A 25,785-nucleotide genomic window follows, 5' to 3' on the forward strand; every position below is an offset into this window, starting at 1 on the left:
AGTCACAGGGGTTCCGTCCCCACTCTTAGGTTAGGATCTACAGAGCAGTATAAAATTGATGCCTGAATGGATCCAACCCAAATCACTCCTTAAAGGAACCCAGAAAGCAAAGCCTCAGTAGAGATTTCCTGTCAACTTTAACATTGCATACTCACACTTGAAATAACTTGCAAGCAAATCAGAATCTGTCCATAATCGGCACATGTCACATACCTGGAGTGTAACCCCAGGGTTCATAGTACGATGGAAATACCCCAAGATGACAACCCCGGACAAACTCTTCATAATCCATGGGTAGCAGGGGGCTGGTGGAGGACAGAAATTCTGGGTGTAAAATCACCTAAAAGAGAAAGTTCTAATGAAGAAAATATAGCAACAAAACAAAACATAAAACAACCAAACAAACAAAAAACCCTTCGACCCCCAACCGAAGAGTGGATAGAGAAAATGTGGTACATTCACACAATGGAGTACTATTCAGCAGAAAAAAACAATGGAATCCTGAGATTTGCAGGCAAATGGATGGCACTAGAAGAAACCATCCTGAGTGAGGTAACCCAATCACAGAAAGATAAACATGGCATGTACTCCCTCATATATGGATTTTAGACTTAGATCTGGGGAGTCCCAGCCTACAATCCCATGGCCAGAGAGTCTGGGAAACAGAACCTTCATTCAGTGGCTGATAGAAGCAGAGTCAGACTCCCACAGCTAAGTGCTGAGCTGAACTCAAGAAAGCCAGTGACAGAGAGGGAGGACTGATGACCAAAGGGGTTAAGACTGGGCTGGTTTAACCCCCAGAAACAGCTGACCTGACAAGGGTTAGCTCTTGAATCCCAGACTGATGCCTGGGAATCCATCATGGGACTGATCAAGACCCCCTGAATTCGGGTGTCAGTGAGGAGGCCTAGGTAATCTATTGAGCCTTGGGTAGTAGATCAGTATTTATCCTGGGTATACAAATGGACTTTGGGCTCCCATCCAACAATGAGAGATGCACTCTCACCCTGAACTCTTGAGGGAGGGTCTAGGCCTTGCCCTGGATGAAATGACAGACTATGGACACCCCATGGAGGGCCTCACCCTCCCCGGGGAAATGAGGGGATAATGGGGGGGTTGGTGGGAGGGTGTGGGAGGAGGGGAGGGAAAAGGAGAGGGACCTGGAATTGACATGTGAAGCAACCTTGTTTCTAATTTAAATTTAAATTTAAAAATAAAATATTAAAAAAAACCCTTCTATACTTCCTTCAATCCTAGAGAATCCATGTGTTTTATGTTCAGGGACAGAGGGAAAGGTAAGTCACAAAGAAGTTAGCCTCTCCTTTCCTCCTTCCTCCACTCTGTAGCGCAAAGTCTCTTGACTTTGCCCTTTATCTCCAAATGTTGGTTCACAGGGTGGAGCGTTAGCATGCACACTTTCTGACTTCACACTAAACTAGCCCCTCAGGTCTTCTTCAGCCTTGTTCCCCAACGAGAGTTTTATTTGTTTCTCCAACTGCCAATCCCTGTCTTTTTTGTCACTCTGTTCCCAGTTAAGCAGGAAAGAGGAGATGGGATGGATCACTTGTGACCTACACATGAGTTGTCTGAGAGAAATAGACCCCGGGGGAGGAAGATATTGAAACAGACCTGTCCAGATTAGACCATGCCATTCCCTCTCACCAGATTAGACCATGCCATTCCCTCTCACCAGATTAGACCATGCCATTCCCTCTCTCCCAGAGGCAGTTACTACCTACCAATGCTTGCTTTTATCCTACAAAGCTCTCTAGTCCACACAACAACTGGAGTGTCCTGCAAAGATACGATTCATGCCTCTGCTCAAAAGTCACACTTGACTCAAAGAAAAATGCCACACGTACATAAAGGCCTGTGCCGGTGTTCAAGGAAATACCTTAACTATATGGATATTCTGGAAAAGACAGACTTGTCAGGAGTTAACAAACTACTATTCAGCAGTGCATATGCAGAGCACTAAGACTGTTTAGGACAGAAAAGCTTCCTACTCGTGCTACAGTGACAACTACACGCCTTTATTCGTTTACCCAGACTCAGAATGAACAAAACCAAGATGAGCCCCAATACGAAGGACGTTGGAGAGGTAGCAATGTGCCAACGGAGACTCATCACCTCCAGCAAACAGACCGGGCTGTGAGGATGTTACAGAAAGGAGGGGGTGCCTGAATGAGATGCCCAGCAAATGGGAACTGGACAATGGTCTGGAATCAAAGGCTGTCAAAAAAGTGTGTACACTGGGCTGGGAAGATGGAGGCATACATAAAGGGCTGACTGCACTAGTGGGCATAGCCCGCACAATAACCAGATGGGGACGGAGAGGTGGTTCAATGGCTAAGAGCATCATTCCACCAAAGGACCTGGGTTAGATTCCCAGCACCCACGTGGTGACTCATAACCATCTGTATGTAGTTCTGGTGTCAGCGTATCTGATTAGTTCCGGTGTCAGCCTATCTGATGCCAGCTTCTGGCTTTCTTGGGTACCAGGCATACCCAAGGCATACAACCATCCATTCAGGCAAGACACCCACGCACATAAAACGATAACAAAAACATCACTCTGTGTGGAAAGAATTTGTCATAGTAAACACACTGGCAGGGCCACGGAGGTGGCTCATCAGACACCGCGCCTGTCACCAAGCCTGACAACCTGAGTTTGATCCCAGGAACCAAAGGTGGAAGGAGAGAGAACTGACTCCCACAAGTTGTCCTCTGACCTTTTCATGAAATGCCACGGCACGTTATATGAATAGATATAATTTTGAAATAAAAAGAAAACGCTTAAACACATAACTCTTACCAGAGTTCTCCCATAAAGTATGTTTTAGAATTTATTTTGATCGTTAAAAAGTAGGTAATTTCTTTTCTCTTACTGGTAACATTGTGCAATTAAAACAAATGTTAGGATTAAAGCTAAGAGTTAACTAATATCTAAGAGTAATTACCTAAAACAAGAAGCAGAATCAGTTTTCTTAGAAGTGTTTAAATGTTTGTTTGTTTGGTTTTTTTTACAGAAGATGTTAAAATGATGAAGAGCTCGCAATAAATTCCCTCCAAAGTATACTCTATACAATTCTTTTGTTGGTGTGTGTGCATGTGGGCATGGGAATTTATGTTCTAGTAGGTGTGTGTGGATGTGTATGTGTGTGTGTGTGTTTGTGTGTGTGTGTTCATATCATGCATTTGTGTGTGCACGTGTGTGGAAGACAGAGCTCAGCCTGGGGTGCTGTTTTTAAGGAGTGCTCCATGTCACTTTTTGAGGAAGGGTCTCTTTTTGGCCTGGAGCTCACCAATTAGGCCAGGCTGACTTGCTAGTGATCAAGGATCCTCTGGGTTCCCTGAGCACTGGGTCTACAAGCGTGTGCCTACAGGCCATGCTGTTAGTGTGGCACTGGAAGGTGGCCTCGTGTTGTCACGCTTGCATGGCAAGCATTTTACCAACTGAATTTTTGCCTTGGCCTATTCTGCACATTGTTGAAGCAGTTTATAACAAAGCAATTAGTCCCACCTTGACTCTGTCTGCACGATTGTTGAAAAGTCCAATCCGTCTGATGGTGCTGAGAATGGGATCCGTGGAGTCATCAATCATGTTGTGAGTGGTGACAGGCGGCAAAGACTGTCTCTGAGGGAACAGGAAGAAAATGTTGGTGGTGAAGAGCATTAATAAGCGTGACTCATTTCTGCAAAAGGCCACTGACATCTCATGCACCCTCTGCACTCAGCCCTCTAAGATGACACTCGCTTTGAAAACTAAGCTTTTCGTAGTTCTGGGGAAGAGAAAGAGTTCCAGAACTTTCTTCACAGACAAGAACAGAAAAGTTTCTGCCTTCCACCCACCCCCATGCAGCTACTGTATGAAAGGCTTCTGGATTTTATTCTAGAATGTGACGGTACTTTCGAATCTTCATTCAAGATGAACTTGATTCACTGGAATTGTCCAGCAAACCACACTATTCACAGGACCCCCCCGTGCATGTCTAGGACATTACATTACATTTTAAAATAATTCTGCTCAGCTGAGAAACGCTGGCAATTTCTCTACTATGGCAGGGATTCTGCACTTTTGGAGATTTGTTGTTATTGTTATAATGGACATAGTTTTATAACTGAGTATATTGATTCAAAAGGAATTCTATGAATGTGTTCAAAGACAGAATTGTGAGGTTTGTAAAAGAATCCTTTAAAATGATTCATAAAAGCACATTTACAATTATTCAAGTGACTATTTAAGAGTACTTTTCTGGGTAGACAAAATGTCTCAGTGGTCAAAGGTTCTTGCTGCGGAGTCTGATGTTTTGAGGTCCATCTCTGGGACTCACACGGTGGAGAGAAAGGATCTAACTCCATCAAGTTTTCCTCCTTCCACAAGACTTCCACGAGCCCAGCTCCACAACCACAAATACACATACAATGGAAAGAGAATATTTTTCCAGCTCCCATATCTGAAATTTCCTCATTTATCAAATTCCTTCCTCTGAATGAAGAAAGTACTGCCTAGGTTGATTTTAATAATGAGAGATGGCAGGTACTTTTAAATTTTACTTACCTGAGTCGAAAAAATGGCTCTTTTCATAATTGTTATGTCATCTCGATCCAAGATACTATTCATGTCAGGAATTTCTCCTCTGTGATGACAACGGTGTTAAAAATAAGAACAGGGGGCACTAGTCAAGTGTTTTCTAACTGCCAGGCACATGTAGTTCATTTATTGTAATGAATGATGTTATTTATTGACATATTAGCACAGATTTAATATATGAATATTTAGTATTTACTTGCTATATTAAATCAAAATATACTTGAACTCAGAAGCTCCTTCAGGCACACACTGGGGTACTAATGAGTACCCACTGAATAAGAACCCGTGTGTGTGTATGCACACATGATCTCATAGGCGTAAGCTGTTTACTGATATTGTCAAATGAAAGGCAAAATGCTGGTGCTCATATGACATCTTCAAAGGCTACCAGTCCCATTACATTTGGAACAAACTGTGTGAAAAGTGAATAAACTGTGATGTGTGACTGTGAAGACCTAAACGTTGGCGTGTAAGTTGTTCAAGGTGCTCACCTCAGTAACCCATCGTAGAGTTTCTTTCCAAACTTCTCCTTCATAGCGTGTGCGGTGTCCCTGTTTGGCATAGACAGAGCTCTGATTCAGATGGAATCAAAACGTTTCATATTCACCTTTGGGGGGTTTAAATGAGAATGACATCCATAGGCTCAGATCTTTGAACGCCTAGTCCCTAGTTGCTGGAACTGTCTGGGAAGATTTAGGAGGCATGGCCTTGTTGGAGGAGGTGTGTCACTGGAAGTGGGTTTGGAGGTGTCAGAACGCCCATGCAATTCCTAGTTAGCTCCCTCTGCCTCATGTTTGTGGATCAAGATGCAAACTTTCAGCTACTGCTTAAGCATCACTCACATGCCTGCGCCAGCCCCGACACCCACTCACCTGCCTGCCCGCCCACCTGCCTGCCTGCTGGCTGCCATGCTCCCCACTGTGATGGTCATGGACTCTAACCCCCTGCAACTGTGGACGCTGAATTAACGTTTTTCTTTGTAAGTTGCCTTGGCCATGGTGCTTTGTCACAGCAACAGAAAGGTAACTAAGACATCATCTGTTGTGAAGGTGCTGTTGTCTCATTGGCATTCCTTGAAGCTACAAATATATATTTTTTAAATATAGCCCCTCCTCTTATATCCCTACTGGCTCATATAGCTTGGTTGAAAAGAATCCAGGACCAAGGTCACAAAACATTTGAACAGCCCAGAGAGCTGCAATCCTTTTTTGCTCGAGGTAACTGGGGAATGGTTAAGAGCACGGAGAGTCAGTGAACGGAGGCGTAGACAGAGCGGGTCTGGGCTGAGTGTAGATGGAGTCATCATACTCATCCCCTTGCTTTGGGGTACACTTTAATGTTCCCATCTTTAAAACCCATATGTGGATACTCGCTCATTCTGTGGTGTTTGTTAGGAACTTTTCCCAGTACGGCGCCCACTGTCTTGCGAGCTTTGCACAGTCTAACACAGCGGCTAGCCCCAGGAGAAAAAAACCACATAGCATTTATGCTGTAGTCTTAAAAGAAGAAGCAAAGCTCGAGGGCACAGTTCAGAGGTCACACACTTAGGCAAAACTCCCTTCACTCATTGCCTGAGAGGACCGACAAATGGGAGATTACCACAGCTGTTTCCGCACCGCCTGGCCCTTCAGGGTTTCCACGTTGAAATTGTTTGTCTTGGCAGGCATGATGAAAAACACCACCACAGTGACGTTACTCTTATGCATCTGAGGAGGGTTAGAAAACACAGTAGCGTCACCTAACAAAGATCAAAAAGCATCTGGCACGGGAACCTTAAGCTTGGAAAACTGTTTTCAAGTGTCATGGGGAGAAAGAATGCTGAGCTGTGAGACCTGACTTCCAATCAGGATTTGTCAGTCATGAATATTCCCACACCATTGGCCACGTAAATTAGATAATAGCAGCTACCCATGCCATTGTGTTTTCCTGTGGCTAAAGAACACGTGGGACCTGATTAGGAACAAAAAAAATTCCTTCTTTAAAAATTCAGACTCAAAATTTAATGAGGATTTACTTCTGATTCTTCTTCTAGCTCTTTCTGATCTACTGATTAGTACAAAAATTTTTTTAATGTTTCTGTTTCATGTCTAGATGATTCATGAGATGCATCTTGGCTTTTAGGCCAAAATCTAAAGGAAGAGGGCAAGCATGTGCTTCACGCTCTGATGTAGCAGATTCTGTGCTGGGGCACTTTAAATACACAACTGAACTCCACCCTTACAACCACCACACACATGAGATGTGTGATTCACCTCACATCTTAAGAAAGCATGTTAAGAAGCATGGTATGTGTAATATTCTATCTGCATGCTCATAGCCTGTTAGGAGCAAAACTGATACTTAAACTGTTATTTTTTAGCATCTGAAGTCTATGCTGCCTTGTTCTCTTCCACAAATGTCCTGGGCCTAGCATCTCTCACAGAGCGATGGTGTATATTAAGCAGCTTTGGAGTAAAAGCCTAAGTTCAGTTAAGATTATGAGCATATGGATATCCTTATGAACTAAAATTATAAGACTATGACCTGAGTTGGGGATATCATTCCATCAGTTGTGTGGCCTCTGCCCTCAGTCCATTCAGAAAATCTACAAAAGTCATGGGTCATGACTGCTGTATTATCAAAAAACAAAACAAAAAAAACTACATAGTATGCTTTAATTCTAAGTTGCATGATGATCTTTTCTCTCTAACTTAATAACAATAGGTTTTAATTACTTCATGTCATAAATGTATGGGTTGATTTATTATAATAATGACCCTAAACATGATGCATGTTTGATACAATTATGAGCATGTTTACAAAGCATGCTTTGTGACTATATTCCTAGAAATATGAGCAAAGATTATAGCAGAGTAATCCTTTTCACTTTAATCTTTTATTTTTGCAGATGGTATTATTATTATTAATCACTTTCTTATAATGCAGTTTTAGGAAATATTCATCATACATTGCATAATATCTTTGCTAACAGAAGGGAAAAAAGAATCATATTCCAGAAAAACTTGGAGACGATAATACAGAGCTTAGGAAAACCTAGGTTGTCTCAGTATCTTTTTCTGTTTTAAAAGTGTGCAGGTGTGTGGGTGTGTGTACATGCGCACAGAGCCTGAGGAGATCAGAAGAGGGCATTGATGTCCTGGACTTGAGCTCCAGGAGGTTGTGAGCCACCAGGCGGGTGCTGGGAGCCCAGCTCTGAAGAAGCTTGTGCGTTCAACCTCTGGGACACCTCCTGACTCCCAGCATCTCAGTGTCCCAATAGCACCCAGCTTTTACACTCTGTGTTTGTTCTGCTTTTTAGTTTGATAGGATTGGAATATAAACCCATCACTTTAATCAATAGCTGTGGCGTGAAGCCATTTTCTGTAACTGTCTCCCTGGGGCTGTGCTTCTCTGCTGAGTTCATAGGGAATCTGTTTTTAGGGCCTGCTTCCCGAGCCAAGGTGCAGGAGTAGAACCTTTTCATGTTTCCAGGGATGAACACTTGAAGATCCGTCAACTTGGGCAGCTGGTATAGATGGTAAAGTGGGGTGGAGAGGCTGAGTTTGCAAGGTGTGTCTATTCTGTGGAAGACTAGTGCTGTAACACTCCACTGTTTCACATGCAGAAGGACATGTCTGGATTCGGATTGCTAGGTGTGATGCCAAGGGTGACCTTCAGGACACTATATCATCACCCACATCTGGCTTGTTTTTTTTTTTTTTTTTTTTTTTTGATTTTTCAAGACAAGGTTTCTCTGTGTAGCCTTAGCTGTCCTGGAACTCACTCTGTTAGTCCAGGCTGACCTGGAACTCACTCTGTAGACAAGGCTGGCCTTGACCTCACTGATTCTGCTGCCCCTTGAATTCTGGCATTAAAAACATGTGCTTCCATGGTTTGCCTCTAGTTTCTAATAAATGATATATGGGTTTTAGTTTGTTTGACTTTGCTTTATCTTTCAACAAATTCCCATCAAGGAAAAGAACTATTAGAATGACTTTCTAACATGTAGTACGTATAGTATGAAATTCTGATTTAAAAATGTACTTTAAAGCATAGACAAAGACATGTATGAGTGACATATATAACTCCAATATGTAAATTGAACAGGTAGAGTCATTTCCAGAATGGCATTATCATTTTAAATGTTTAGTACCATTTCTCTCCTCCTCTTCCTCCTCTCTGTCTCTGTCTCCCCTCCCCAGTGTGTGTGTGTGTGTGTGCATGTATGTGTGCGTGTGTGCATGTGTGCATGTATGTGAGTGTGTGCATGTATTGTGTGCATGTATGTGTGTATGTGCGTGCACGTGTGTGTGTATGTGTGTGAGTGTGTGTGTGTGTGTGTGTGTTCAGAGGACAGCTTCTGCAAGTCTTTCCCTCTTTCTATCACGTGGGTTCTGGAGATGGAAATCAGACTTGGTGATAACCTTTTCCGGTTATCATTTTAAGATGTCAAAATCATATTTCCTCTTCACATCCACAGCAGAGCGTCAGCGTGCGACACCCCAGAGCTTTCTTACCCTTAGGAGGAAATTGAGCCTGGATAAGGATTCCAGGAAGATGTCAGCTCCCTTGTTTGAGAACTCATACCTCCCAGCGATGAAAAGGAATAAAGTCTTCTCGAGATCAAAATCCAAATGACTGAAACAAAACAAAGCAACTTCTCATAAAACAGAATAACTGCAACAAAATCCACAGCAGGACGTCTATTCAAGCAGAGGGGGCTAGGGAAAGAGAAGCATTTGCTATAATGCTCGGAAACACCTTGTAAAGGTGTGTGTGTGTGTGTGTGTGTGTGTGTGTGTGTGAGTGAGTGTGTGTGTGTGCGCGCGTGCGTGTGCCTGTGTGTCTTGGAGACCAGAAGACGGTGTCAGAGCCCCTCCCCATGTTAGAGTTACAAGTGGTTGTGAGCCAACTGATGTGGGTGCTTGGAACACAGTTCTGGTCCTCTCCAAGAAGAACGTGTGTTCATAACCATTGAGCCTTCTCTGCAGCCCCAGCGCTTGCTTTTTTTTTTTTTTTAAAGAAACAAAGACATACCCATAGAAATGACCCCGAACAAAATCCTGGATTCTGGCCTTGTACATAACATGAAGATTTTGAAATTCATGCACTGCAGAAAACTTCTTAACATTCAAGCCATTTGGAGTTACTACATCTAGGAAAACAAAATAAAGCCATTGGGAATAGTTCCTGAGAGATAATGTGCATTCTGTCACCTTCAAATAAATAAAGCCCTGAAATTGGTAGTTCCTTAAAGAGACGATTTTGAGTTAGTGTGGGAGGGCAAACACAGGAGGCTCGGTGAGTAAACAGAAGTGGCCCGTGTGGCTTGCTTTTCCAAGGTACTTGGCATGCAACCCTTTAACAGGGCCGCCTCGCCAGCAAAATCTTCACTTTAGAACAGGAGAAGGCAAAGCATGCGTGTAAGCTCAGAGAGGGGCGCTGTGGGCAGAGAAAAACACAGGGAGATCGGGAGAGAGATGAGGACATTGTTGGCTGAACTCTAGGGATCATGAGTGTAAGAATGAGTGAGTCCTACTTGGATCCTTTTGTCAACTTAGTAGCATATCTGGGAAGAGGGAACCGTGATTGAGAAAATGCCCCTGTGAGATGGGTCTATAGGCAACTCTGCAGCACCTTCCCCTCATCAGTGACTGATGTGAGAAGGTCCAGCCCATTGTGGGCGGTGCCTCCTCTTAGGCTGAGCAAGCCAGGCAAAGCAAACCAGCAAGCAGCATTCCTCCACGGTTTCTGTTCCTCCTCGTGTTTCTGCTTCAGTCCCTGCCTTGACTTCCCTTAACGATAGACTGTGATCAGGGCGTGTAAGCTGTAACAAACCCTGTCCTCCCCAAGTTGCTTTTGGTCATGGTGTTTATCATAGCAACTGAAACCCGAATTACGGCAGAGTCCAAGAGAACACCAAATCCAAGGGAGCTTTGGGAAAGAACAAAGAACACAGCATAGCCTATGCTGCCACTGTCCTGTCCCCGGGCACTTGTTTTTCGCTTGCTTGTGTTTGTTGTTTGACAAAACTCATTTATTGAAGGCCCTCCTCTAGGCCCCCAGTGGTACCTGAAAGCAAGGGAACTACAGGAGAGATCACAGCCATTAAGCAAGGGTGATGCGGTACAAACCCAGCCTCCCCAGTTACCAGGTTTCCGCTTCAGCATGTGCTCCGCCTCGATGGCTGTGATTCCGGACACCGTGCTGAACACGTGCGCGCAGTGCACCGAGGCCCGCTCCATGCAGTAGCGGTGATAAATCTGCCTTTCGCCCGCCTCTTTGTCTATGTTGAACTGTGGGAGACAAAAATACATGTTCCGTCTGCGATCTCTTCACAAGCAAGACAAAATCGGTAGTTCACGAGCTCTTCTTCCTCACACTGACAGAAGTCAAAATAACCCCATCAGAGGACGAGTGCGTGTCAAGCCACTTGCTAAATTATAAAACTGGCATTTTAAAAAGCATTGTTTGCTTCATGTCTCCCAGACTGATATTTCATCCCCTATAAAAATTTGATATTTTTTTGCATTTTCTATTCCTTAGTTTATAAGCATAAAGATAGTTGTAGCCTTCAAAGATTTTATATTTTATCATAAACAACGAACCATAAAATAAAAAGACAGTGTAGCAGAATCCTGCAGCAGAAGTGTGCTGGGCCCATACATTTAAAAAAGTTAAAAAAATAAATAAAGGAGGCTGGAGAATGGAGAATGGTCCCGTGGTTAAAAGCACTGGCTGTTCTTGCAAAGGACCCAGGTTTGATTCCCAGAATCCACATGGCGGCTCACAGCTGTCTGTAACTCCAGTTCCTGGGGGATCTGATGCCCATTTCTGACCTCAGCAGGCACTAGGCATGCACATGGCACATGGACATACATGTAGGCAAGACATCTGTATGGATAAAATGAAATTAAAAAATTTTTAAACGAAACAAAGCTGACGCTAAACTTGACATTGACATTTGGATAATTATTATCCTATTAACTTGTTGAGAGAGAAAAGCTGAGAGATTTCCACCACCACCACCCCCCCCCTTGGTTATATATGTCTTCGAAGTTAATGTCAAAGAGTATACGCTCACTTTAAATAATATGTTAGACTGTAGGCTCATCTGTCACTCGATATTATTTTTAGTATATATATTTATACTTATATACATATATTTATATAAGATTTCATATGCATGTTCTGGATATTTTAGCTAAAAACAAAAAACCCAGAAACCAAATCCTCAACGAGCCCTTAAACAGCTGGACTTCTTCTGTTTCCCTCACTCAGTGTTGTCTCTCACAAAGCTTCCTGAGACACTGGCGGTGTCGTAAAAGAGAATCAGACAAACTCCTCTACAGTACTGTCCGATGCCTGCCACGCTGTATTCAGCTCTGCTCTTCACCGTCGTGTTTAATCCCCACGAAACTCACGTCTTCTGTCTTCCTTTTACAGAAGGGGCAACTGAACCTTTCAGAGGTCAGGGAACTTTGCCCAGGATCACATTTCCATTAAATGTCTTATTTGAGGAATGTAATTTGATATGTTTATATATTGCCTAAATCAAAATCTAGTGTGAGCTTGGGATCTCCCACTGTAAAAAAAATGCATATGACTGTAACTCAAAGCCTGATTTTTGACAACTTGTTACCCACTAGTGGATGGCAGAACCATTCACTAGAATGACAGGCTTGAAATACATATGATATATCAGAACATACTTGACATATGTAGTCATCATCCAGGGCATAATGATATAACTATTTAATCAAAGGCTTGTTGCAAGCTATATGTGTCTTATAATGTGTTTGTTCCTAAATAAGACTGTGCATTACAATTATTAGATTTCATTGATTGTTATCTATAAGCCCGCACAGCTCTCTGGAGTGGAGGACTCCATGGGTCACTATCTGTGCCTTATAATGTGTTTGTTCCTAAATAAGACTGCGCATTACACATTATTAGATTTCATTGATTGTTATCTATAAGCCCGCACAGCTCTCTGGAGTGGAGGACTCCATGGGTCACTGGAAGATCCAAACCTGACCTTCTCAGCACAGTGACGAGGTGCACACCACAGGTTTGCCCTCATTAGTGGACAGTTACCGTACACTGTTTGCAGGTCTCTTTGGTCTCCTGGTTTTCTGAATCCCTTGGTGACTTACTGAAAGCCTGGGCCTTAGCTTGGGCTGACCTTTTTGTAGGGCAGCTCTCATTAGCACGGCTGTCTGCACTGTTAGAGGCTTTCAGCCAGGAGCGTCCTTGCATTCCAAATGTGTTCGAGACAGCGGCATCAACTTCCCAGGCTACTGATTATTATTCATGAATGTGCATCCACGAACACACACATTCTGATTCATAGGATCCCAAAACTTTTAATTCTCGGTAAGTTTTTTAAAACTCAAGTTTTCAACTCCCTAATTTTCCTAATAATGAAACCAAACCTTCAAGCGCTAAACTAACTTGATAAGTACAATAGTTATCAAAGACACATGTTTTAGTTTATGATCGTCAGATATGTGCTTTGGATAACCTTTCTGACTTTATAGAAGATGCCTTGAGACTGTAAAGACAGCTCAATGGTAAAGGCACGTGCTGCTCTTGCAGAGACCTGAGTTCAATTCCCAGCTCTCACTTGAGCAGTTCACAACAACTCATAACTCCAGCTCCAGACAATTTGATGTCCTCTTTTGGTCTCCAAGGCACTTGGACACATGTGGCACACACTCACACAGACACATAAATAAAGGTAAAACTGGGAAGATACTTTTATCACGCCAATGAACTGAAAGTTGAAGAAAGATAAAAACTGAATGATCTGAGGTCACAGAATTAGGCAATCAGTAAAATGAGCCATCAGATGTCCACCGCCACTTCCTGTGACACCTGCTCACTGGCCCTGCAAGCTCCTCACCTGTGCACTCCAGAAAGAAGCTGAGGATAAAGCGATAAGGCTCAGATCAGGGAGGTCTACCTAAGACTCCAGCTGTCTACCTGTCAGTCATCAGACCTTGAATCCGGGAAGGAGCAAGAGCCTATGCCTGGCAGTACAGTCTCTCTCTCTCTCTCTCTCTCTCTCTCTCTCTCTCTCTCTCTCTCTCTCTCTCTCTCTCTCTCTCTCTCTCTCTCTCTCTGTCTGTCTCTCTCTCTCTCTCTGCCTCTCTCTCTCTCTCTCTGTCTCTCTCTCTCTCTCCGTCTCTCTCTCCTCTTATGGCCATCTGGGCCTCCCAGCCTCTATATCCAATGCACACAGAGCAAAGTTAAATCCCTTCCAGTTCCATCACCCAGGGCAGCCCTCTCCATGAATCCTGATGAGCTGAAAGGGCATGGCTGCCGTGTGACTGTGAGCTGAAATGCAGAGATCAATAGCTTTCATCTCTGGGCTTCAGGGAGCTGAAGGAAAGGGGACAAGTGGGGCTGGTGGGTGGTTTACCTTGTCAAGCTGGTTGTAGAAGTCAATATTTGCTGCACAGAGATACCGCCCAAGTAGTGTGGCATGGGTTGTAAATATTGTAGCGATGGGGAGTTTCCTGGCACGAGAAAGGACCAGCCCGGTTCCAGCCTGCCATTCATGGAATTGGGCAATGACATGTTTACCGTCTGCGTGATCTGTCACCTGAGTCAGGAGAAAAGCCTTTAGAAAAGTGATTGCTGATGGTTGATCTTGAGAATTGCCCACAGCAGGAGGAGAGATGTGAGGTTTATAAAACGTATCCCTCTTAAAGGAGCCTAAACGAGAAGCGTGCAGACAAGTAGAATTCACTGGTCAAGTCCATATGTTTTTTGTGTCTTAATCCTTCCTTTAAGTAATTGGTCAGATTTATTTTTGTATCCACAGAATAAATACAAATATTATTAATAAATAATATATATCAGCTATACTACTAATAACTTGAATAAACATGCAACAAACAGTAATATTCATTGAGTAAATGACTCAATAACAGAAGTAATGCTTTTGAAGAAGCCAAGGGAATCCACAGTCTACCCATGTGACTCTTTCAAAAATATATCACACACAAACCCTTGCAGAAAATACACCCCCATACCAAACATACGCACACCACACGCACACACACACACAGACACACAAACACACAGACCTTCACAGTAAGCATGTGTAGTAAAGTACACCCAAAAAACACAACACACAAATATATCCCCCTACCAAACACATACACATACCACACCATACACACACACTTTCCCATGTAAAACACATATTTACCACATGCAGCACACACACACACACACACACATACCCCCACACCAAACACACATGCATGCACACATATATAAACATAACCCTACACCAAACACATGCACGCCATACATACACACACCTTTCCGCATAAATATACCCCCCACCAAACACATATTTACCACATACACCACACATACATAAACATAAATATACCCCCACACCAAACACATGTGTGTGCACATACACACACAAACATACCCCTAAACCAAACAAATGCACAACACACACACACACACCCCACTTAATGGCTGGTCTCCCACTTGGGGCCATGGCTCAGCCAGGAAGACTGTAGAGGAAGAGTTGGTGGCACTTACTGGTGCCATGGGACTGTATATCTGTCATTATGACAGACTTTTTCCAAATCACTAACCTGTCTTCCCTTCTACCACCACTAAGAAGCCGCCCGCTCACCTTCTCCAGTCAGTTCTTGGTGAGTATCGGGTAGGACTTCATCAGATGGATCTGGTAAGGGCAGCACCATCACAATACTATGTCCTTAGCGCCCTCCTCACTAGGGGTCTCCTTCCTTAAGATCTGACTTTCCTGTCAGATGTAACCATTTGGAGGTGATAACAGGCCTGCAGGGAAATCCTCCTACTGTGCTTTGAGAAGGTAAGAGAGTAGAGCCTGGGCTCACTTAACAAACTGGCTCCCAGTGTTCTTACACTGTACTCCTCCAGACTAATCTGCTGCTAAGGTTCCTGCATAGCTGCTGAGGCTGATGCAGCCCTTAGTGAATGATGGAAATCTCAAGAAATCACTGTAAGTGCAGTGTGACTCATGCATAGACAAAGTGAACTGTTTCAAGTCTTTCCTGCTGTCTACAACTCACATATATTTTTCATGACTTTTATATATTTATGCATATATTTTGCATATCATCTACATAATCAGGCAATGTAGCTGGGTGTTTATATACATGACTTCATTTAAATATTACATAAGACAAATAGTAATAACTATTACTACTCTGTTCAAAGGTTGGCACATAGTTGAGGAATGGTAAAGACTTCCTTGAAATCCTTTTAAAAATACATTGTGACAATCAATAGAAGCAGTATCTCCAGATTCTCGGGTCATTGCTGGATGCTCAGTGCCGTAGGATGCCCTCATTTCAAACTGTACCTCTTTTAAGAACCAGGCAGTTAGAGACCCAAATATAAGCATGTCGTTGGCTTCTCGGTCATGATGCGGGATGCCAACGCTGCATGCTTCCCAGAAGTCACCCTTCCATCTGTCCAGGTTCCATGCTGAAGAGCTTATGTCAAAAAGCACCACGTATGGACTCCCTTCTATCAACCATCTTCCAAAATACACCTGATACAGAGAGAAAACATAGCCATTGTCTTTTAAGTACAACATAAGGAAGAATGCGTATTTGTGACTTAGAAGCTGCAAACATTTGGAAAGGGTTGTGATTTGAATGTGAAGTGTTTGATCGCTTGGTCCCAACTATTTGGGAAGGTTGTGGAGCTTCTAGGAGGTGGAGCCTCACTAGAGGAAGGCCTTGGATTTCTGTAGCCTGCTGGCCTGCCCTGTGTGCTGCTATGTTGTTCATGCCCCAGGGACTATATCCTTCTGTAATTGCTAGTCAAATACACCCTTTCTCCCTCAGTCTTGTCAGTGTTTGTCATCACAGCCACAACAAAGGGACTAAGACAAAGAAGCATGGCAGACCAAGGGTTAGTGTGAAACGCTTCCCTAAAGACAAAAGCTCATGTGTTGGACCTTTTCTTTTGAGCCACCAGCCAGCTCCCAAATCACGACACAGACCTTATTATTGGTTTTGAATGCTTGGCCTAGCTTAGGCACATTTCTGGCTAGCTCTTTGAACTTAAAAGAACCTGCTCCTCTTTATTTACCTTGCCCTTGGGCTGATTACCTTTCTTACTCCTGTACATCTATCTTGCTTTCCCTGCTTCTCTGTGTCTAGCTGGTTTATTCCACCTGGTGTGTCCCTCACTCCTTCCTCCCTCTTCTCTCATTTTCCTTCCTTCTCTCTTTTTTCTTTTTGAGCCTAGATTTCTCCTCCTATTTATTCTCTCTGCCTGCCAGCCCCATCTATACTTTCTCCTGCCTCGTTATTGGCCGCCCAACTCTTTATCAGACCAATCAGGTGCCTTAGGCAGGCAAGCTAAAATAGATGCAACATATCTTTATATAGTTAAACACGATCCATCCTTATATAATTAGACAAATGCAGCATAAGCAAAGGTAACACAACTTTACACAGAGTAATATTCTAGGTGCATAAACATCTAGGTGCTCATCAGTTGAGAGTTGCTGGAAGATGTGTGTGTGTGTGTGCGTGATCTGCTTTCTGATACCAGCTCACTGAGAGTTACAGAGGGAAGGGACAATTAGAATCTTTTACCTGGCAGCCGTGCTTATTCATGGCATCCATGGCTCTCTTGACAGCATCATTGACGGGCTCACACCGTTCTACTTGAGTCTTCATATTGTGCTCAAAGTAGGGACCTATCAGAAAGTAGTTTTCTCCCCATTCATCTGCTGTTGTTTTGGCCTTGGTCTGAATCACAGTATAGATGCCCCCAACTGTAGAGGAGAAAACATACCATTATTATTCCAGGTGGTAACTCAAGAGATGAATTACTATCTGCCACTGTACCATTTAAAGTAGCATTTCACTTAACTTTTTAAAGGGTGGGATTTAAGATGTTTTGAAGAGTTCAATGTTGGGCCTATTCTAAGCCACTTGAGGTATTTCTCATGGGTTTCACAAAACACTTCAGAGACAATCCCGTGTTTATTTTACAAATGAGTAAACCAAGGCACAGAGAGACTTCTTGATGGACCCGCATTCACACCTTAGGCTGACTCCACAACCTTCAGACAGCAGAGAAAGATCATAACTCAAGACAAGAAGCAATGAATTGACTGGTCTTTAAAAGTCACCGAGGGGAGATACAGCGGGGGGGGCAGGGGGATAAACAGTTTCATGAAAAGATAAACTGTATTGGGTTTCAGAGGGTGTGACGATGGTTTTCTGTTGTGGTCTCAGAAACCCACGTGGAAAGCAAGAGCTCAATGAGGTAGTTGGGATTTAGCTTTCTTAAAAGTTTTAAATGACATTTTTATTTGTATGTACGAAGGGTGCATGTGTGCCATGCCTCATGTGTGAAGACCAGAGGACAGCCTGTGTGTGTTGGGTCTCTCCTTCCACCTTGTGGGTCCCAGGGATTGAACTTGGGTCACCAAGTTTAGTTGCAGATACATTTATCTACTGAGCCATCTCGTCTCTGGTTAAACTTGAGTATTTTTGTGGAGGGGTGTGAATGTGTGAGTGTGTATGTGCTTGTGTATGAGTATGCGTGTGAATGAATGTACATGTGCATGTATACTTCTGTGTGAGTGTATATGTGTAAGAATGTATGTATTTGTGAATACATGTGTGCATATGTTCATGTATGTGTGTATACACATATGTGTAAGAATGTATGTATTTGTGTGTGCATATGTTCATGCATATGTGTATGCACATATGTGTAAGAATGTGTGTATTTGTGTATGTGCCTGTTTTCTAGATACTTTTGGACTAACAAAAAGGATCCCAGTGACTTAGAAAGTTTAGAGCCACAGCTTTTCTTTCTATTTTCTAAGTAGCCACATTTTTATGGTGTGTGTGACCTCTCAGTATGTGTACACTATGCAGTGTTGAAGTCAGGGTAAGCATGCCCCCAGGGAAACTCAATGGAGAAAGCCTGGCAGTTCCCTCTGTAAACGCTAGGTAAGAAACTGTTCATATCCAACATAGTAACAGAAACCCACCCTGGAGCAGAAAGACATGAGGAAGAAATGACCAGTTTCTAAACCAGAGAAAAGAAAGATTTTTGCTATTTGCAGACTGCATAATCTATTATCTAGAAATTGGTGCAAAAACTGCACCAAAAAAAAGTTAACCAGCCTACTAGAACTAACAAATCAGTGAAGTTCTGATGGGATTTGAAGTCCTCACATAGAAGCAATGACATTTCCATATGCCACTGTAAAGAAATCAAGGAAGGCCAGGCAGTAGAGTGGCACACCTCTAATCCCAGCACTCCGGAGGCAGAGGCAGGCAGATCTCTGTGAGTTCTAGGTCATCCTGGTCTACAAAGTAAATTCCTGGACAGCTAGGACTGTTACACAGAGAAATCTTCTCTCAAAAGCAAAAACAAACAAACAAACAAAAAACCCCAAGCCAGGGGCTGCTAAGACAGTTTAAGAGTTAAGAGTTAGCACTGGCTGCTCCTCCATAGGACCCAAGTTTGATTCCCAGCACCCACATCAAGTAACCTACAACCACCTATAACTACAGCCCCAGAGGCTCAGACATCCTCTTCTGGTCTCTATAAATACCTTCACACATGTGGCGTGCACACACACACACACACACACACACACGAATAAATATAAACCTGTTTTGTAAAAAACTAAGTAAAAAAGAACAAAGCAAGAGGAATTATACTACCTGGTTTCAAAGCACACTACAAAAATGTAGTAATCAAAACATCATGGTGTGGGTATAAAGATAAACGGGGATTAGCCAGGTGGTGGTGGTACCCGCCTTTAATCCCAGCACTCGAGAGGCACAGACAGGCGGATCTTTGTGCGTTCCAGGACAGCCAAGGCTGTTACACAGAGAAACCCTGTCTGAAAAACAAAACAAAAATCAAAAATAAATAAGTAAATAAAACAAGAGACAGGGATATCAGTGAAATAGAATAGGAGGCCCAGAAATACAGCCCCACAGCCGCAGGTGACTGACTGCTGACAAGGATGTAAAGAACGCAAGATGACGGGAGGACCTCAGGGACCGATGCTGGGAAATGCGGGCATCTGTGAGCACATGGCAATGGAACCAAGCATCCCCCACAAAACCCAGCCCACATGCGTCCAACACTTCAGCTGGAGATGAGAAGGCCCTGGAGGGAAACACAGAAGACAGTCTTCAGAACGGTGGACTAGACAAGGGTGTTCTGGAGGAGACCCTCAAAGCACAGGGAGCAGCCAAACTCACGCCCAACCAGCCAAAGAAGCAACAAACAGGGTAAACAGAGGCTTGTCCAAGATGAAGTGGGCTGACTATTAGTCTCATGAAGAATTAATAACAACAGCATGTCAGAAACACAGTTCCATAGTGAATCGTCACCCCCATATGGTAAAGGGCAGACCTAAATAGACATTTCTCTAATAGGCTGTTGTTCTCACATCAATCCCTGGGCTATCTGGAAATCTGATAAAAATAGCAGGCTCTCTTCTCAGAAAAAGTCTTACACGAGGCCCATGTAAAGAGTTTGCCATGCAAGCCTGAGGTCCTGACCCACACAGGATGTCATGATCCTCACAGGAGAGGACAGGCAGACGTCTTCGGTTCCCTAGTCAGGCAGTGTAGCCTTATCAAGCCAGTGAGAGAGAGCCTGTCTCAAGAAACAGCCCTACAGCTGTGCACCAAACGGCGAACACATCAGTCCCCAGTGAGTATTTCCAAACACAGACAATGCTGATTAAAGCCAGTGGTCACAAAAAAAAAAAGGCATGAATGTGTGAAAGAGACCTGTAGGACAGGGAAGAGGACAGGTGGGAGACAGTTTATAAAAGAGGGTGGGGTGAGAGCAAATAGAAATGCATGTACAGAACTGTCAAAGAACAAATTTAATCAGCGAATGAATTCATTAGAAGTGAAGGACACGGTGATGTAATTCGCAGGACATTTGATACAATTGGAGATCATCATGAGTAAAAACAGACCGGACTCAGGGTGACAAACAGTGCACGTTTCCCCGTCATCTGTGGGTCTTACCTCTGTCTCCTTAGGGTAATAATTTATCAGGAGTTTCACAACCCAGCCCTGCCTAGTCTCTCGTCACCCCACAGACTCCTGTTTGCTCTCTCCGGTCTGTAAACAGGGAACACTGTGTATCTGGGTTTACACGCTGTCAGTCTTGGGGTGTATTCTTCTCTCTCTCTCTCTCTCTCTCTCTCTCTCTCTCTCTCTCTCTCTCTCTCTCTCTCTCTCTCACACACACACACACACACGACCCTCTCTCCGAGTTGTTGCCCCCTTCCCTGTCTTTGCCCCGCAGTGACTCGGCCCACAGACCTTTGCACAAATGTCTCTCCACTGGGCAGCTGAGACTAGAGCAGGCTGGGAATTGCACCCTGAAAGCCAACACACAGTACAGTCCACACCCATCACACCCGATGATGAAATGCAGTCGTGGCCATCTTCCCGAGAAGCCTGTGCGTTTTAGAGGACTGGACAAATTCTGCAGGCTTCAAGACTGTCTGCTCTTCCAGTACCGGATACCTGGTAGACACTTAATGCTTTTTATTAAACAGTACCTGGGTAGTTGTAATAATAGGCAAATGGATGAGTAAAAAGCAACCGTTTGAGGCTAGTGTGAACAAGCAGGAATAATTGTCTTGAGGTCTGAGCATAATGTATAAGAACTGGGATTCATGGGAGAATTATTTTTCCTCTCTCAGATGTCTCTTGTGGGGCTGGAGAGTTGGCCCAGGGGATAAGACCACATGCTGCTCCTGCAGAGGGAGAACTTGAGTTCGTTTTCCAGCACCCTCAGCCATCTGTAACTCCATGTTGAGGGGCCAGAAGCTCTCTTCTGGCCCTCATGAACACTCCGTTGCAAACAGTACGGAGACCTACATGCAGGCCAACACTCAGACATATGCATTCAATAAAAAAGAAAAACTTTTTAAAAGTCCTGTGTTCTTGTCTATGGACACATCTCTTCTTCTCCACAGATCATTATAGGATGGCCAGAGCATGCTCTATTCACTTTATCCATGAAGCACCTGATATTTAGACATCCTGAGGGTTTTTTTTTCATTTTCTTTTTTTATCTCAAAGCTTTAAAAATCTCTGATATTTGACAATAAGAGTAAGACAATGTTGTTTCATCTATGGAAAACTTCCTTAGACAGTAGACGTTTTTATATTTAGTTGTTATATGGATTTGGAAGAGACAAGTTTTTCCCATCTCTGCCATTTGTGTGATCATGGGGCGCCCCATGTGTCCTTTCAGCTATGAAGTGGGGGCGGGTGACTTCATAAGCTCTAAGCCGCCTTGTATGATAGCCACAAACGGCACAGGACTGCAGCCTCAAGCTAGGCTTGTAAAAGATGCTACGAGAGCAGTGGGTTATTAGGGATTGCTAGAATCTACAAAAGAATTTAGGAAAATTAGATTGAAAATGTTAGATATGTGCTGAAGATGTCAATATGAGTAGATAGCATTTTTTAAGCCAATTAGCAGGGACTGAGAGATGGCCCAGCAGTTAACATTTGCTGCTCTACCGGGGTAAGATTGCAGTTCTCTTATGGCAGCTCACAACCCTCTGCAACTCTAGTTCCAAGAGGACAGACGCCTTCTTCTGGCCTTTCCTGCACACGTGTGGAAAACATCCGTACATATAAACAAAAAGAGAAAGTTTTTTTTTTAAAAAAGGGGCCCACTGAACTCTTATTTATTTATTTTTTATTCAAGACAGGGTTTCTCTGTGCAGCTTTGGAGGCTGTCCTGGAACTCACTCTGTAGACCAGTCTGGCCTGAAACTCACAGGCATCCACCTGCCTCTGCATTCTGAGTGCTGGGATTAAAGGTGTGAGCCACCACCACGCAGCTATGAACGTGTTATATATGCCAGGGACCTCTAGAGCCAGAGATTAGCATGCACATCTCGTAGGACCCATGGGACTGCAGCTTTCACCAGAGATCTCCCCTAACGCCCCATTCGTGTCTGTTCGATGGAGAACAGAAGCAAGAAGAGCCCTGTGGATGTCAGCAGTCTGTGTGTGGCCCTTCACGACTAATTCTCAGCACAAACCCAGGCCAGCTCTCCCCCTTCAAAAGCTCTCTCCTAGAGTTCCTGCCTACTCTGCAGAGAAAACCCTTCTCTCCAGGGACACCGTGTAGTAGACGTGGCCCGGTTCGCAGGAATCTGGCCTTATTCCGAAACTGGAGAGGAAGACTTGGTGACTGGAAAGGGGCATTTGAAAGAGCTTTGACTATAGCACTCTCCTTCTCTGAGCTGAGGTGGGGTCCTCTCTGTGCCTCCTCGCTAATCCAGAGGAAGAAGAACGCATTCTCCCAGCGAGCCAGGTCTGGGCGCTTCTAAACAGAAGAGCGCACTGCTAATCCTTTCTTTCTGTAGTTCCTAAATATGTAGCAGAGAACTTTGGACAGTCAGAGTGAGGTGGAAACCAGGACAGAGTTCAAATTCTCTCTCTCTCTCTCTCTCTCTCTCTCTCTCTCTCTCTCTCTCTGTATGCTACACGTGATGCACATGTGTGTCCATGTTCCTATGAGTGCACGTGTGAATGCATATGCACATACACACATACACAGGGAAGCCAGAGGTCAGCAAAGGCCTGTCCTGGGGCTCTACTTTTTGAAACAGGGTCCCTCACCTGCCTGGAGCATAGCACTTCTGCGAGGGTGACAAGCCAGTAAGCCTCTGGGGTCCACCCAGCCCCGGGACAACAGGCATGTGCTGCCACACCCAGCTTTTGCACGTGGGTTCTGGGGATGGAACTCGAGTCCTCATGCTTACAGTGTTAGCATTTACTGGATACAGTATCTCACCAGCCTCAGCAAATAAAATTCTAACTCTCACACTATGCTGACTCTCTACAGGTACAAGGAAGAAGGAGGACTCCCATTCGTTCTCAGTTCCCATCGCCACATTGCAAAGGTTGTTGTCACCGTTCATCCAGCCATCTCTCTGCCTGGTTTTGCATGATCTTGGGGAACTCAGCCGTCAAAATTCATTCACCTGCTAATGCTCCGCTGAGAGTCTTAATCCAGGTGTGACGTCACACACCTTTAGTCCTAGCACTTGACATTCGAGTTCTAAGCCAGCCATGACTGGACAGTGATCCCCCCATCCCAGCATCCTTTAACTAGAAGCCATAAATCTACAGAAATTGGTCTCCGTATAGTCTTAGAGATATCTGCATTAGGAAAATCATTAGTTTGACTTCATTTTAAAAGCATTTTGTTTTGTTTTAACAAGTTCTGTTTTCTACCGTATTTGTATTCTCTCTATATGCATGACATTGGAGAAAGATTAATTTAATCCCTCTTAATAAAATACAATTTAAATTAAAACCTAATCCAATCTTTGCCAGGCGGTGCTGGTGGCACACACCTTTAATCTCTATAAGGTTGTGGCCAACCTGGTCTACAGAGTGAGTTCCAGCACAGCCAGGGCTGCACAGAGAAACCCTGTCTCAAAAAAATCAAAAACGACAAAAATAAAACAAAACAAAACAAGCAAGCAAACAAAAAACTGAAGCAAAACAGAAAAACCTAATCCAATCTCATCTTGAATTCTTAGAAACATTTATCGAATTTTTCATATAATCACTAATAGTATAAAGACTAATAGTATAAAGAGCTAAAGTTATGTATTGGTCCTGACCACATGCAGCTTTTCCTGTAATAAAAGAATTACTTAATTTGCATCTTATTCCAGAGGAAAATGCTCAAACAAACAAAACCTTTTAAATTTCCATTTTGTCATGACATTAATTAAAATATCTAACATAAATGTGTATATTCAACTACCACTACCATTTTCAATTCTCTCCCTCTCCACCCCATAGGTAGGTTTATGTTTTCATCGCCTGTTGAGAAAAAGTAATGCGATCTACGGGTGTCTTCAGTTCAATATGGCCCCACTCTCTGGTAGTTCATCGTCATCGGGGTCACCTGTGGGTCCCAGCATGCATTCCTCCGCACCCAGCACGGGCCAACGATAAGGGTAGTACAAACCTTTGTTGGTCACCTCCCAAGAAACTTCAAAAAGCAGTAAGTCTTCCACGGGGAGTCTTTCGGCTTCCCACACAGGGAGCCCACTCAGGGAAGCCACAGACAAGGACCGGCCTCTGAGCATTCTTCCGGTGCCTTTGGGGACCTGTTTCAGCGATCCACAGTCACAGGAGATGACCAGCAGCGCAAACCGAGAGGCGTCGGCCTTGGGCTCTGCTCTGCAGTGCGAACCAGCAAGGTGAGGGTCACATGAACTCGCGGCTGGATGAACCGTGCCCAGTTGCTGCCTCCCAGGGAGGCTCTTGAAAAGGAGATACCCGCAGCTACAATCCACACAGACACTGCCTCCCCTGCCCCCCAAAAAATTGCAAGCGAAACCTGCCTGTTCCCAGCCAGGCAGGTAGCCAGAGGACAGACTGAGAGTGACAAGAGTCCAGCCCTTTAGCCCTTGTCCTTTGGACCAAACTCCTACGCTCCCTGGATACCTGTTTCATCACTTGCAGGAACACGAGCAGGGTCTCCCTCACGGCATCTGCAGACTGCGTGGCAGTGTACGCCTTGCTTCTGTCCTCCCTCTCCTTACCTAGAACTTCCAATTTCAGCCCCGCTTATCTTATTCTAAGCGTACAAGCGGAACTGTGGTGAGAGGTTGGATATTGAGTCTCCATAATTGCTGCACCTTTTGTCTGATACACAAGCACAGGCTGAAGTGTCTTTGTGAACAAACACACAAAGAGTCTAACTTCGGCGGTTTAGTGATTGTCGGTCCCCATCTTAACCGCGGAATAGAAATGCATTTTCGTCACATTTGTAGATTTTAAATGTCAAGTACTAGAGGATTTATAGTATTTGATAATTCAGTGGACAGGAAAGTATTCAAATATGGGGAAAAGTTGCAAAATAAATTAGGCTCTGAACTTTCACCGGGATTACAACACCAGTAAATGCCATATATTGTCTCTTCCTGTGTCTGTCAGTATACAACTGTGTGTGTGCCAGTGTGTTTATTCACACGTACAGGGACCACCCACCCACCCACCCACACACACACACACACACACACACACACACACAGCAGTTACAAGTATATCAATTTTGAGTCATGTACATTACAGGGTTAACTTGCTGTCAGCATATCCACATTATTCTGCTTTTTTCTTCAG

At 43.9% G+C, this 25,785-nt stretch overlaps 1 protein-coding gene across 2 annotated transcripts in view; it reads right to left on the reverse strand.

The window, feature by feature from the left end:
• Positions 1-25,419, reverse strand: part of Gys2 (glycogen synthase 2) — a 37,503-nt gene extending 12,084 nt beyond the window's left edge. For both annotated transcript variants that reach the window (XM_005072918.4, XM_013115521.3), the window contains exons 1-12: positions 24,626-25,419; positions 17,203-17,384; positions 15,954-16,145; positions 13,998-14,180; positions 10,725-10,869; positions 9,611-9,728; positions 9,091-9,211; positions 6,194-6,300; positions 5,086-5,145; positions 4,562-4,640; positions 3,524-3,637; positions 214-340 (exon numbers count right to left, since the gene is read on the reverse strand). In XM_005072918.4, the coding sequence (XP_005072975.1) occupies positions 214-340; positions 3,524-3,637; positions 4,562-4,640; positions 5,086-5,145; positions 6,194-6,300; positions 9,091-9,211; positions 9,611-9,728; positions 10,725-10,869; positions 13,998-14,180; positions 15,954-16,145; positions 17,203-17,384; positions 24,626-24,746 (1,549 nt within the window). In that variant the 5' untranslated portion in view covers positions 24,747-25,419. The remainder of the gene's footprint in view (positions 1-213; positions 341-3,523; positions 3,638-4,561; positions 4,641-5,085; positions 5,146-6,193; positions 6,301-9,090; positions 9,212-9,610; positions 9,729-10,724; positions 10,870-13,997; positions 14,181-15,953; positions 16,146-17,202; positions 17,385-24,625) is intronic.
• Between the last annotated feature and the right edge of the window lie 366 nt (positions 25,420-25,785).

Source organism: Mesocricetus auratus, unplaced genomic scaffold, assembly GCF_017639785.1.
Source record: "Mesocricetus auratus isolate SY011 unplaced genomic scaffold, BCM_Maur_2.0 Super-Scaffold_100001, whole genome shotgun sequence".
In the NCBI taxonomy this organism is placed as follows: Eukaryota; Metazoa; Chordata; class Mammalia; order Rodentia; family Cricetidae; genus Mesocricetus; species Mesocricetus auratus.